At 49.9% G+C, this 15,484-nt stretch overlaps 1 protein-coding gene across 1 annotated transcript; it reads right to left on the bottom strand.

The window, feature by feature from the left end:
- Positions 1 to 5,118: 5,118 nt before the first annotated feature.
- Positions 5,119 to 13,238, bottom strand: LOC307094802 (D-3-phosphoglycerate dehydrogenase-like; the record flags this gene model as incomplete). The annotated part of the gene is given in 3 exon segments (XM_079763861.1): positions 5,119 to 5,834; positions 12,248 to 12,920; positions 12,923 to 13,238. Coding segments are annotated over 3 exon segments (1,611 nt in total). The 3' UTR covers positions 5,119 to 5,212.
- Positions 13,239 to 15,484: the final 2,246 nt, after the last annotated feature.

The raw sequence follows: 15,484 nt of genomic DNA on the forward strand, positions 1-15,484 counted from the left end.
GCGCAGGGGCGTGGCCATGGGAACCTGGAAGGCGGGGCCACGGGGAGAGGCGTGGCTGCGGTACGTACAGCGCAGGGGCGGGGCTATGCCAGGTGAGGCGGGGTTGCAGTTACGTACAGCGCAAGGGCGGGGCTATAGGAACCGGGAAGGCGGGGCTGCCGTTACGTACTGCGCAAGGGCGGGACTATAGGAACCGAGAAGGCGGGGCTGCCGTTACGTACTGCGCAAGGGCGGGACTATAGGAACCGGGAAGGCGGGGCTGCCGTTACGCACAGCGTAGGGGCGGGGGGACTATGGGAACCGGAAAGGCGTGGCTGCCTTACGTACACCGCAGGGGCGGAGCGACAGAAACTAGAGAGGCGGGGTTACCGTTACGTACGGCGAAGGGGCGGGGATATGGGATCTAGGGGGCGGAGCCATCGTCAGAGGCGGGGCTGTGGCTACGTACAGCGCAGGGGCGGGGCTATGGGAACTGGGGGGGCGGGGCGACGGGGAGAGGCGGGGCTGCGGTTACGTAGGCCGCAGGGGCGGGGCCGAGGCTGGGCACACTGAGGGAGCAGGGGTCACCGGATGGGATCCCCGCGGTGGCCTGGGCCTGGAGGGTGGTGCGCGGCCTGAGTAAGCTCAGGGCGCTTTCAGGGCTCTTCGCTTGTCGCCAGGCGTCGGTTGAAACGCAAATGGTCCAAAATCTTGGAAAAGTTGACCTCGCCCTCCCCGGAACGGCTCCTGTCTCCACCCCCCCCCCCCCCCCCCTCCGAGTTCTGGCTTCCACTATTCTCTCACCTGGTTTCGAGGCTCGTCATTAGACCAAGATCTTCTGTGCATGTATGCATTACCTATGGGCACAGACAATAGGGTGGCGAGGGCCTGGGCTGGGGTGGGAACCGGGTGGAGGGGGCCTATGGGGGACAAAAAGAGGGACATCTGTGATAATATCAACAATAAAGATGTAAAAAAACAAAAAAAGTGGCCACTGAGAACCAGCCTTCTTTGGCCTTCATGCCCGGCTGACCCAGATACGTACCCTTGCCCGGGAATTGAACCCACAACCTTTGGGTCCTAGCCCATCTCATCGACGTCATAACGAAACGACGCTGGGTGAAATGGTGTCATTCGGGGACCTGCTGTACACGCGGTTGGACGTTGCTGTGAACTTAAAACTGCTCCAAAAAAGTCTATTAAAAAAAAAAAAGAAGAGCCGAAACCGGTGTGGCTCAGTGGATAGAACGTGGGCCTGCGGACTGAGAGGTCCCGGGTTCGATTCCGGTCAAGGGCATGTACCTTGGTTGTGGGCACATCCCCAGTAGGGGGTGTGCAGGAGGCAGCTGATCGATGTTTCTCTCTCATCGATGTTTCTGACTCTCTATCCCTCTGCCTTCCTCTCTGTAAAAAATTAATAAAATATATTTAAAAAAAAAAAAGAGAGAAAAAAAACAGTGGCCTGTAAAACTGCAAAAGGACCACAAGATGGCAGCATTTCCCTCAGAATTTTCGACTCGGCGTCCAATTAGCTTGGCGGCTGGCGGGGAGGAAAGCCGCTGGTTCTGGGACCGCCCGCCCAGTCCTCACGGGGCTCCAAGTGCTGCCCAATGTAATGTATATAAGGCCCCAGCCCAGCCCTGGGCGCGTGCTTTACCAGTAAATGGATATTTTAAACGTAAGTTTATGCCCTGGCCGGTTTGAGTGGATAGAGCGTGGGCCCACCGAAGGGTCTCGGGTTCGATTCTGGTCAAGTGCACGTACCTCAGTTGCAGGCTCGATCCCCGGCCCCAGTTGGAGCTCGTGCAGGAGGCAACCAATCGACGTGTCTCTCTCACATGAATATTTCTCTCTCTCTCTCTTCCCCTCCCTTCCACTCTCTCTAAAACTCAATGAAAACAATGTCCTCGGGCCCTAGCCGGTTTGGCTCAGTGGATAGCGCATCGGCCTGCGGACCAAAGGGTCCCGGGTTCGGTTCTGATCAAGGGCAAATGCCTGGGTTGTGGGCTCGATCCCCAGTAAGGGGCGTGCAGGAGGCAGCCGATCCATGATTCTCTCTCATCATTGATGCTTCTCTCTCTCCCTCTCCTTTTCTCTAAAATCCAATTTTAAAAACATAAAAAAAAAAGGCTATACAGCTAAAGGGCAGAGCCAGTACCCAGACCCAGGCCATATGCTCCTTCAACCCACAGACCCCAGTGCCATCTCCCCGATTCGATGATGAGACATGGTCGTAGGGTTCCCCACAATAATGGGGGGGGGGGGTTGGCCCTCAGGTAGAAAACAAAGCAATCGGTGGAAACGCCCAACAGACACATTTCTGCCAGTTTATTGATCATGGATGCATTTCCATGCATAAAAGGGGCTCATTTGTGTTTTGTAAAAAAAAAAAACACACAAAAAAAACGTGGGATGAAAGTGTTCTATTTACGGCATCCAGGCCTGTCCACATCGCCCATAAACGCGGAACACGGGCCCTGCCGGCGGCTTCCGTCTGGCTCTGAGCCATGAAATCTCGACATCCAGGTTTACTCGTTTGCAAGAAGAGACTCCGGGGTGTCACACCCGCATCTATAAAAAGTACTAACAGCCACCGTCGCCATGGCAACGCTCGGCCCGCGCCAGGGGCCTCCACAGACGGAACCTGACCTCCACGGAGTGGATTCCCAATCTCCGTGAGCACGTGGACCCTCTTTCCTCCGCTCAGAAGTAAGAGCTCAGCCCTGGCCGGGTTGCCCAGTGGTTAGAGCGCCGGCCCCGGAACCGAGGGGTTGCAGGTTCGATCCCCGGCCCCAGGGCAAGGGCAGCCGGCAACCTGATCAATGGGTCTCTCTCACATGGATGTTCCTCTCTCTCTCCTGCCTCTCCTCCTCCCTCTCCCTCCATTCCTTCCACTCTCTCTAAACATTTTTTCCCACTGATTTCTAGAGAGAGTGAAAGAAAGGAAGGAGAGAGAGAGAGAGAGAGAGAGAAATTGGCTGCCTCTCTCAGTTGCCCCTGTAACCCAGGTACGTACCCTTGACCGGGAATTGAACCCACAACCTTTTGGTCCTCAGGCCAACGCTCTAACCACTGAGCTCACCAGCCACGGCCCCTCCCTTTTTCAAGGCTGTATAATAGTCCGTCGCGTGTACAGACCACAATTCACGGAGTCATGTTCGTCCTGTGCTTAGCCTTGCTTTGCCTGTGGGGAGAAAATGTCTTCTAAAAAGGCTTAGACTGTTTGCTGAGTTTGTGACACTAATACCTCCGGGTAAATGATCCTCTTTAGCGTCCAGTACAAAATATTGCCAAAGAAGCCGGAGCTGGTGTGGCTCAGTGGATGGAACGCCGGCCTGCGGACTGAAGGATCCTGGGTTCGATTCCGGTCAAGGGCACATGCCCAGGAGGGGGTGTGCAGGAGGCAGCCAGTCCATGACTCTCTCTCTCTCTTCCCTTCCTCTCTGAAATCAATAAAAAACCCCACATTTTAAAAAAAATATTGCCAAAGAAGGTGTTGATGCGGGATCCAATAATCCACTCAGATTTTCTTCCCAGTCTGTTATTTGCCTGCAGATAGAAATAGACAGAGCCTGCCCTGACCGGTTTGGCTCAGTGGATAGAGCGTCGGCCTGCGGACCAAAGGGTCCCGGGTTCGATTCCGGTCGAGGGCATGTACCTCGGTTATAGGCTCCTCCCTGGCCAGGAACCTGGTCGGGGCTTGTGCAGGAGGCAGCCAATCAATAATTCTCTCTCATCATTGTTGTTTCTCTTTCTCTCCCTCTCCCTTCTGCTCTGAAATCAATAAAAATATATTAAAAGAGAATAATTGACAAATAAAAATAAGCAAGAAAACCCTCCTCTAACATGCAGCCACCCCTGTTCTGCTGTCATTTGCAGCAACACGAATCCCAAAGCACAGACATCCAAAGGGAACAAATGAATGGGAGATTGTGCCTCCGGGCGGCCAGCAGGGCCCCAGCATCAAAGCATAAAGGGCCTCTTGTGTCAGGCGGTTTCCTGATCAGCTGACTCCGCCGGACACTGGGAGCCCGGCCGCTCCCAGAACCTGCACCAACGAGCCCCCCTCCCCCTTTGTCTGCAATGGGCTCAGCAGGGAACCCTGACCAATCAAACGTGCAGGCACCCTACAAGCGAGTCCACCCAGGCAAGCCCATCCCTCCCTGGTTGGTGGTTCTGGCCCAACTCCAGCTTGCCCAGAAGGTAGCAAACGTTGTGCAGGAAACCATGGCCCCTTCTGCAAATTCAACCTGGATTTATCTGCCTTTCCTTTAAATCTCGGAGCGCCGGTTCCTTGCAGAGCAGATGTTGCAGGCATATTGAGATGAAGTATGGGATTTGGCGGGGGAGGGAGGGGAGAGAAGCTCATTTTTTTTTTTTTTTTGCACTTGATCTTAGCCAAAAAGCCGAGAAGCAGTGGGAGCTAATGAAATGGTGGTAAATGCATACAACAACGTTGGCCGTTTCCAATATCGGAAAGCATAGAATTCAGAGGCCTTTTAGCCCACACATGTTGTTATATAACCACCACCACCGTCTAGTTTCAGAATCATTTCTTGTGGGAAAGTTGTGTGGAGGTTTAGGAAGTAAATGAAGAGGATTCTTTGGTTACTAGGGTGGGATCGGGCCTAAACCGGCAGTCTGGCATCCCTCTCGTAATCTGGGACCGCTGCCTCCTAACCGCTCACCTGCCTGATCGCCCCTAACTGCCTCTGCCTGCCTGCCTGATGGCCCCCAACTGCCCTCCCCTGCTGGCCTGATCTCATCCCTAACTGCCCTCCCCTGCTGGCCTGATCTTGCCCCCAAATATCCTCCCCTGCTGACCTGATCTCACCCCCAATGGCTCTCCCCTGCCAGCCTGATCTTGCCCCCAACTACCCTCCTCTGCTGGCCAATTTGGTTCTGATTGGTCGGTTTCTATGCCAGTCAGCGTCAAAAGCTCCGCCTCCTTGGCAGCCACTGGCTCCTCATAGTTGACCCAGATTTAGTTCTGATTGGTCAGTTTCTATGCCAGTCAGCATCAAAAGCTCCTTCTCCTAGGCAGCCATCGGCTCCTCACAGTTGACCCAGATTTGGTTCTTTTTTTTTTTTTTTTTTTCTTTTTTTTTTGGGGGGGCTGTTTATTAAGTGGTTATCACAGGGGTCAGACCACATAAGTGGTGTCAGCCCCGGGAATGCGACCTGTCAATGTTGATCACAAAGCCGCCAAGGCTGGTCCTGGTCAGCCCCAAGGTCAGAAATGAAACTGAAAGGCCTCGGTCACATGCTGCTTCCAGGCGTCCAGGCTGGGCAGCAGGGAGGAGATGCCCATGACGTGCCAGGTCTCCCCATCGGACACCACTGAGGTCTGGTAGGACAGCAGCTGCACGCCTGCCTCTGCCAGGAGCCCAGTCATGGTAGGCAGCATGGCAGGGTTGGAGGGCTGAGCCCAGAACAGGAGCAGGGACAGACTCCTGCTGAGAGGCACTTCAGGTCTGAAGGCAGCTCTGTTGAGTGCCTGCAGCACAGGTGAGGTGCCCTGGACAAAGCCCACAGCCTGGTAGGGGGCACCTGCCAGGGCCACGCTCAGGAGGCCTTCCCCGCATCCTTGCTCTCCTGGCACAGTGGGGTTATGGGAGGTGGTTACATTGAGGCCGGCCTCCTTCACCAGCAGCTTGGCGTTCGCCAAGTTCACATCCGCATCCACATCCACATGATTAGAAGCGTCTTTGAAGAGGCCGACCATGACTGCGGGGCTCAGGCAGTTCCCGGCATTCCTCAGGGATAAGCCCTGCGTTACCCCCTGGATGGTCCCTTTGGGGGACCCTGCCCAGGCTCGCATCAGAGTCCCCAGAGCTTCTGCCAGACCGATCCAAGGTTTTGTTAACGAAAAAACCATTGAAACCTGTAAAGAATTTTAGTGAGTTTATTTGAGCCAAACTGTCGACATATGCCGGGAAGCAGAACCTCAATGAATTGAGATTATGCTCCGAAGAATGGTGGGTTACATCTGTATTTATGCATTGCCATCAAAGGAGGGACATAGGTGGGCTACATGAAATTCATTGGATAAAGTCAAATGGTGGGAAACCCCTGGGATTGGACAAAAGTAAAATGATGGACACATACTTAGGTGGGTACAGGAACAGTTAACATGATAATGAAGGAATTTGAGGCATCTGTCCTGGCGCCTACCACATTTGGTTGTGCCCCAGGGGCTCCAGCAAAAGAAGGAAGTTACAAGTTACCCAGACATCTCACAGATATGTTATCTTAGAGGCGAAAAGGCAAATGGGCTCAGGAAAGAAGATCTAAGTTGATCTTTGTCAGGGAAGGTATCAGCTTAGGAATGACTGCCCACTATAACCTGTTTGTAGTTAAATATTTAATTTTCAAACCATCCTTTGTGGTTATTCCAGGTCTCTGAGTTTGCAAGACTGCCACGCAGGCCTCCCCTGAGCTTGTCAGGTTAGCATGTGGCTCCTTTCGTCCACACATTCCCCTTTTGGTCATAAATCAATCCAAAGGATGCATTGATGACCAACCTTTTGGTTGGATAATGGAGTCCCACGGTGCTAGGAAGGCTCATTCCTAGGATGTCTCAGTGTCAGCATGTCTTGCTGAACAGGTGGACCACTGGGGATGGGGCAAGACCATAACCTTAGATGGCATTTAAGGTCGAATTATATATTTTAAAAAGGCAGGTAAATGGGAGGCAGTCAAATCCTATATGTCCTTGTTAAAAAGTATTCTGGATCATTTCTAATTTTGAGCCACCATGATCCGAGTCTTTTTGCTGTTTGTCTTACGTTTTGCTTTTCTGCATCTAATATAACATTTACATATCAAGAACAAAAGTAACAATAGTAAACCAATAACACTGATTAGGAACAGAAAATGTCTAATACTAGACAAGGAAAATTCTAAGGGGAACAAGCATCACAGCTAACCAAAAAACCCTTTACATGTATTATCATAATCTTTTATTAAGCTAATTATGCTTTCCTCCTTCATCCACTGTCATTTGTACCTTATGATATGTTTGGCCAAATGAATTAAGACTCTACTATTTCATTATCTAGAAGTTCTAATTTTTTCTTCTGGCCAATTAGTTTCCATAGAAATGACTTCATGGGGAGGATTAAGTTCAATTTCCCAATACATTGGTTTTTCAGTATCAATATTATCATAGGTTTTATGAACCTCAGGCAAAGTTATTTTGCCTATAATTTCAGTATTACACCATATTCCAGTATTATTTAAAGTAAACTTGGTGTTATTACAGTAAAAATCACTTATTATAACAGAAGAGTTTTTTAACCCTTCCCAGCAAAAACGCCCCTTTCCCATATACCATATGTTGTTATTCATGGGGGTAGATACAGTAAGCCAGGACTGGGTGAATTCAGTATTCCATATGGATTGAGGGCATAACCATTCACTTTTCCAATTTTCAGACAGTGAGATGGGTTCACATTGTTTATTATTTTTAAATATGGCCCATCTACTTCCCATTGGAAGTATTCTAGTATTATAGAGGATAGTCCTTACGCCAGCCAGTTGAACTACTGGGAATTTTAAGCTTAGGATTTAACTTGCACCTGGGCTTTTAAAAAACACAATATTGTAGATCACATTTCCCATTAAAAATTTTCCAAATGCCTGGGGAACCATATGAGTCCCATAAGTGTCTGGCCTGGGCTTCTGCAGCCATTATAGTTGGCCATTGTTTCATAGCCACTTCAGATTCTTTGCATTAGCATAGACAACAGGCCCAGTTGAATTAGGGCACAAGCATGTTCCCATTGTTGGGTTTGGGCATGAGTTTTTAGTCTGTCGAGCCTGTTCTATCCATTAAACTAAGGCTTTATTATCTTTCCATGCTGCTTCCCACTGTTTTTCCTTCTTCCAGAAACAGCATTCCCTCTATGTGACCTATTTGAGATAAAAATCTTTTTCTAATGAATGACATTCTTCATTAGCTACATACAACTTCAGCTTGTCCCGGATACCAAGGCCAGCCCCTACTGCTCCAAGTATTCCCCTTTTGCTTCTTTTAGGGGGACCAATGTTGTTGGATCCACCAGGAATGTTGTTGCCATTGGGTAGCTATGGCTTGGGAGCAGTTAGGGTATACTGAGTGGAGCCCAAAATGTTGAGTTTCCCATGCCATAGTTAAATGGGGAAGGTGACCCCCAAATGAGCTAGAGTTTGAGTATTCCATAGGGCTTCCCACAAGCATCCAGGATGCAAGGATGGAGGGGTAATTATAAACATCTCTACCCACCAAATGATATCAATAATTTCTGAAATGGGGACCCATTGAATTCTCTCTTGTTTCACAGACATCCAGCCATAAGAGCATGGCTGGTGAATCTGAGGACATGAAATGCTGTGACAGATAGGACAGGCTGCTGCAAGCCTTTGGCCATCATATCCAGGTGTTTTTCTTAGCTATTCATCACCCATCTCTATAGCCATACAATATTCATCCAGATTACATCCATATACAATTCTACCAGTGGAATTATCAGGGAGATATTCTTGGAGGTATTTGCCTAAGGTGGGTCCTTTATAATAGATAGAGCCAGAAAACAACAACAACAACAACCAAAGCTTATATTGATAGCAGAAGACCAATGTGTGGCTAACAAGGCATTAATTTCACTATCATACCTGATAACCAGAACATCATTGTATAGTAGGTAGGAAAGGTTAGCAGGTATCTAAGTTAAATTTTTCATATCTAATAAAGAAAGAGGTCTGGGGGGGTAGACATTGTTTCCACTAGGGAACCATAAGGATGATAATAATATGAAAATCATTTTATGTACATTCAATCAGTATCAATCAGATGATATAAAAACAAGCTATCAGTTTGTGAGTATACAGGCCTTGTTGACGTCATCTTGGGATAGCTGTCTGCCTCCGTGGTCAGCGACTTCTCGTCCTTGAAAAGTCTGTGATCTCCGCTGCAGACGGAGATGGTGTCAGAGATGGGAGTAGATGTCCATTCACAGTCAGATGCCTTTTTTAAATGAGAAATGTGAATCCATGAGCTAACTCCTTTAAGCTTAGCTGCACATGGGTTAGTTAGTAATACCTGGTAAGGTCCCCTCCAATGAGGTTGGAGAGTTTTTTATTTGGTGTCTTTTCCAAGACAGCAAATCTCCTGGTTGTAAGCCATGATCTTTGAACGCTTCGTCTCCCGGGAGCGCACTGTGAAATGAATCTGTTACCAATTTGTTAGTTCCTATAATGCAGAATGTCTGCTCTTTACTTTTCCCTATATTCAGGAAACAAGAGATTTAAGAGTCAACAATATTTTAAATAGAATCATAAGAATAATTATCTTCAATTCATTTAGTCCCATAGTTGTTTTTGTTTATTTATTCCTTGAAGTTCTATAAATCTTCATCCAGTTCAAAATATGACCTGCTTAGAAGCCTGCAAGTTAGAGTAAATCTGAGTCCTTTTCATGGATTTTTCTAGACATATATACCTACAAATGCATCAGAATAAAGCTGTCCACAAATGACAAAAATTTAAAAGTGGCATGGTTATAGATTTGATAAAAACTTTGCTTTTCTATAAAATACAACATTCCAAGACAACAACTTCTTGGTAAGTAATAATCCCTGTAAAATGACATAGAGAATAATATAAAATTTGTATACCTTTAGATTCAATTATAATTTCAACATATAAAGAATAATATGTAAGAGTTTAAAATGAGGCACATGGCTTATTGCAAGCAGTGTATTGAGCATTGAAAATAATACATAAACTCCCAATATGTGAAACGCAAATACTCAGAGTATCACTGGCAGACGCCCCCACAGGGAATCATGACGCTTGGCTTGCCAGTGTCCCTGACTGGACACATGCTACCCTCCTAAAGTTTCCTGTTTGAACTTGGCTCTGAGAATCTCTGAAAGTTTCTCTCTGAAGCAGAGTGCCTTAACAACGCACGTGACCTGTCCTTGCTCTTGATTGGAGCTCAGGCACACGGTCTTTCCCGATTGGCTAATTCAAAGGGAGGGGTTGGCCCTTGCTCTTTCAAGGGGAGCAGCAAGCCATGCGGCCAACATGGCGGCTGCCAAGTCACAGTCCAAAATGGAGGCTGTCTAAACTATTCTTTGACAGAGAAGATGATTTGTTTATTCTCACAACAAATAAGGAAAGAGCAAACCAAATCCCTAAAAGATAGACTGCCACAATTATATTTTCAGACAAACAGACAGAAATCTCACTAGCTGTTTCTGGAGGCTGAACCCTGAGAGGGAGAGCAAGAAGAGCCCCCAAGATTAATAAGAATTCTTGGCAGCTGCTGGGACGTTCTTGCAATCTCTCTCACGCCTTCAACCCCACCACACACAACTAGGCTTCCCCAAAGCGGAAGTTGCCTCTTCTTTCAACAAATTAAACAACAACAAAGAGACACAAAAACATCAACACTCTTATACAGGCGCGCAGAAAACACACTAAGAATTTACACCAGAGAATGTCTAGCATTAAAATTACCAAAGCAGTGTCTTTTGTCCCCGGTTCGGGAACTGCCTCTCTCTAGAATTTCAGTACATTCCCAAAGGACTATTCAAAAATGGCTGTAGACATTTGTTAACTTCAAAATAGTTCTGAAACAGTCTCTGAAAATCTTTTTTATTAATTTCCATCTTATTGGAAGAAAATTTTTTTCTTAGAAGCTTCTAGTTTCCAAATCAAGATACGCTTCCCATATACTCATTCACTTTAATTTCAGAGCCGGCATTTTTTTTTTTTTTCTGCATGCAAAATATTAACATAGGTACCCCAAACAAACTGCATTTTTTTTCTTTCTTTTTTCTGGCCATTCCTCAGTTAATATTTTCTAGTTAAATTTTCTCATTTCTGTTAAGTACTTGCAAGTAAAGGCTTCTTATCAGGAGTGTTAAATGAGGGCTGGGGTCTTGGGAGCTTCTAGCCTTGGAGGCACAATTTCCCATGTTAAATTTTTTTATTTTTGGATATCTGTAGTCTGAGCAAACTTTAGATATGTTATGTAGTAGGTCAAATGTGGCCTCAGTTTCTCTCCCGGCTGTCTAAAACCACAAAAAAAAAGTTTTGGGGCCCGGGCAGACCAAACCTTATGGTGGCCCCCTAGAAAAGCCATTTAGCAGTTGTGTCGGAACTTCCAGATGGGGCTCCTGCATTTCTGACACTTCCACAAAATTCTTAGTCACCTAAGAACACCTCAGAATCGGACTATTCTTTAAAAAATAAAGAAAATGTTGCCCCTTTATCTTCGGAGCTGAATGAGTTCAGCTCATTTATACGGCGAAAGTTACTTTTGCTCAGACTCTCAGCAATTCCAATTGAAAAGCCAAAATCAAAACCAGCCACCCATTTTTTTTTCCTCCAGTCCCGCCTTAGCCTGGGTTCTGCCAACCCTTAACCTGGGGTTCTGTCAACCCTGGTTCCACCTCGAGGATTTTAAAACAGCTCAAATAAAGTCAGACCCTCTACCAAAGCGAGGGAAGGTCCTGGATCCAAGAGACGACTCACCCACGTTCACCCAATGGGCGGAGAACCGGTGGGCTCAAGGGGCCCTTTGCTGGATCCTAGCTCCAAGTCCAAGTCCATAGGATGATCCTGGGTGAGTTTTCTTTGGAATCCTGCCACGACTACGCCAAGTAATGTTAACGAAAAAACCATTGAAACCTGTAAAGAATTTTAGTGAGTTTATTTGAGCCAAACTGTCGACATATGCCGGGAAGCAGAACCTCAATGAATTGAGATTATGCTCCGAAGAATGGTGGGTTACATCTGTATTTATGCATTGCCATCAAAGGAGGGACATAGGTGGGCTACATGAAATTCATTGGATAAAGTCAAATGGTGGGAAACCCCTGGGATTGGACAAAAGTAAAATGATGGACACATACTTAGGTGGGTACAGGAACAGTTAACATGATAATGAAGGAATTTGAGGCATCTGTCCTGGCGCCTACCACATTTGGTTGTGCCCCAGGGGCTCCAGCAAAAGAAGGAAGTTACAAGTTACCCAGACATCTCACAGATATGTTATCTTAGAGGCGAAAAGGCAAATGGGCTCAGGAAAGAAGATCTAAGTTGATCTTTGTCAGGGAAGGTATCAGCTTAGGAATGACTGCCCACTATAACCTGTTTGTAGTTAAATATTTAATTTTCAAACCATCCTTTGTGGTTATTCCAGGTCTCTGAGTTTGCAAGACTGCCACGCAGGCCTCCCCTGAGCTTGTCAGGTTAGCATGTGGCTCCTTTCGTCCACAGTTTGGTGTGCGGAGAGAAGGCGCTGGTAAGGGCCTGGGCGTTCACGACCCCCGCGAGGGCTCTCCCCTTCACCCTGTCCGCGAACTGGACAGCGATCTCCTCCCCGCAGCGGCTCTGGGCCTCCTGGGTGCTGGCGCCCAGGCGGGGGCAGCTGATGACGTTCTCGTGGTCCACCAAGGCGCGGTCCCTAGGCGGTTCCTCCATGAACACGTCCAGCGCTGCGCCCGCACACTGCCCCGACTGCAGGGCCCGGAGCAGGGCGCCCTCGTCCATGATCCCTCCGCAGGCGCAGTTCACCACGCACACGCCCTTCTGGCACAGAGCGAAGGTGCTGTCGTTCAGCAGGCCTGTCGTGGAGGGCAGGAGAGGGGTGTGCACAGTGATGAAGTCACAGAGGGCCCAGATCTCCTCCGGGGGCAGCTGCTGAGCGCCGAAGGGGGCTGAGACCTCTGGTGAGACGATGGGGTCGTACCCTACAGTCTTCATCCCGAAGGACTGCATCCGGACGGCCACCTCTCTCCCGATCCTCCCCAGGCCAAGAATTCCCAGGGTCTTTCCATTCAACTCGGTTCCCGTGAACTTCTTTCGGTCCCATTTGCCATTCTTCATCGAAGCCGTCGCCTGGGGAATCTGCCTGGCCAGACGCGTGACCCTGCCACAGGTGAGCTCCGGGCACTAAGCCTGTTCCCATCGGGAGTGTTCATGACCAGGATGCCCTTCCTCACGGCGGCCTCCAGATCCACACTGTCCACGCCGGTGCCGGCCCTGCCCACCACTGGGAGCTTCTCTGCTGCATTGATGACATCCGTGGTCACCGTGGTGGCCGAGCGGACAATAAGGCCTTCGCAGTCCTGCAGCTCGGCTATCAGCTCATCTTTGCTCAGGTTCTGCTTCTCCACCACCTGCAGCCCTCCATCTTGCAGGATCTTCCGGCAGCAAGGGTCCGGCCTGTCACTGATGAGCACTTTCTGTAGATTTGCGAAGGCCATTGCTGGAGCCGGCCTGAAATACCTCTAAGCCCCCATATTTGGTTCTGATTGGCCAGTTTCTATGCCAGTCAGCGTCAAAAGCTCCGCCTCCTAGGCAGCCATTGGTTCCTCACACTTTCACCCAGGTTTGGTTCTGATTGGTCAGTTTCTATGCCAGTCAGTGTCTCTGGGCCTATCAAGGGGGCCCGATCAAGAAAGGCGGGGCTGATGAGCAGCCCCGGTGGCGTCCTGGAGAGAAATGGAGGCTCGGGCTGCTGGCCAGACTGGGAGAGAGAGAGAGAGGCAAGTGCTGGTCAAAAGCCGCCCCAGGGGATCAGTCCCTGCTTCTCCCTTCAGGCCTCTCTCCGGCCCTGATTCACAGCCCTCTGAGCAGTCAGTGCTGGGGCGCTGTGCCTGCAGGGGAAGCAGTCAGCTCTGGGTTGCCACGGCAACCCAGCACTGACTTCCGGTCTGGTCGGGCTTTGGTCATAACGTTGTTACACCCTGGCTCTTTAGTTTAGAGATTATCAGGCTCGTGCCAACAGCACTGCATTGCTCTTCGGCAACTCTTTTTTTTTTTTTAATATATTTTGTTGATTTTTTTAACAGAGAGGAAGGGCGAGGGATAGAGAGTTAGAAACATCCATCAGCTGCCTCCTGCACACTCCCTACTGGGGATGTGCCCGCAACCAAGGCACATGCCCTTGACCGGAATCGAACCTGGGACCCTTCGGTCTGCAGGCCGACGCTCTATCCACTGAGCCACACCGGTTTTGGCTCTTTGGCAACTCTGACTGGGCACGGCCAGATTGGAGAGGGTACAGGCTGGGCTGAGGGACAACCCCCTTCCGTGCACGAATTTCGTGCACCGGGCTTCTAGTTTAAACATAAGGTCCCTTTAAGGCCACGGCGCCTCCTCTGGCTCCTTCTCCCGGTCAGACTACCTGCATGGCAGACACCGGGAGCATGGCAGACATGGACCTGTTGATGGAATGTGAGGAGGGGGAGCTGGCCCCGTGGCAGGAAGTCAGTGATGTCATTGAGGATTCTGCAGTGGAAGATTATAATAATTCAGTGGATAAAGCTGCCCCAGTTCCTGTGAGCCCGCAGCCGGCCCCCGCTCCAGTGCCCATCACTCTCGACGCTTCTGTGGCTGGGCACCCCTCCACGTCCACCACCGTTAGTCGCCGTGGAGCACAGAGTAGCCGCAGCACAAAGGGGACTCTCGTCAGACTAACTTGCGACGACAGCGCCGAAAGAAAGCGGCGTCGACAGAATACGTCCGAAGACCCACAACTGCCACCACGCACCTCTGCCGCCGAGAGAAGCCGGTGTCGTCGACAGACTATGTCTGAAGAACAGCGATCGGCACAGCGGGCCTCTGAGGCCGAGAGAAGCCGGCGTCGCCGACAGACTATGTCCGAAGAACAGCGATTGGCACAGCGGGCCTCGGCCGCCGAAAGGAAGCGCCGCCGTCTACAGAAAATGTCTGAGGAAGAACGGGTGGCGCAGCGAACCGCGGCCGCCGAAAGGAGGCGCCGTCGCCTACAGGGTATGTCCGAAGAAGAACGGCTGGCACAGCGCACCTCTGAGGCCGAAAGGAGCCGGCGTCGTCGGCAGACTATGTCCGAGGAGCAGCGACTGGCACAGCGGGCCTCGGCCGTCGAAAGAAGCCGGCGGTATCGGCAGAAGATGTCTGAAGACCAACGACTGGCACAGCGCGCCTCTGAGGCCGAAAGGAGCCGGCGTCGCCGGCAGAATATGTCCGAGGAGCAGCGACTGGCACAGCGGGCCTCGGCCGCCGAAAGAGTCCGGCGTCACCGGCAGAAGATGTCTGAGGAACAGCGATCGGCACAGCGTGAACGGAGACGGCGGCGGCGACAGAAAACGTCTGAAGACCAAGGACTGGCACAGCGCGCCTCTGCGGCCGAAAGGAGCCGGCCATCGACAAGTACGACCCATACTGGCAGGAACTGGCTTCCTGGTGAAGACGAGGTACATGAGGAGGCCAAGATCGAACACGGTTGCGGTGGCATGTAACCCGTGTGGCGTTCCATGCCAATGGTGCCTGCGATGAAATGGGGGTTACGTGTTGCTTCCTCTCGCGTTCGAAGAGCGTGTGACGTTCAAGTTGTAAATGCTTCGTCCCAAGGGAAGTTAGTCAAGCGCTCTGAAGGTGTTTTCCCTCTTCAGGTGGTGTCCAGGGAGATAGTAGAGTGCGTTGAATCAGTTGATCGGTCATTGTTTGTATCAGTTGCTTTTATGTC

Source organism: Cnephaeus nilssonii (genome assembly GCF_951640355.1).
Source record: "Cnephaeus nilssonii genome assembly, chromosome: 24".
NCBI lineage: Eukaryota > Metazoa > Chordata > Mammalia > Chiroptera > Vespertilionidae > Cnephaeus > Cnephaeus nilssonii.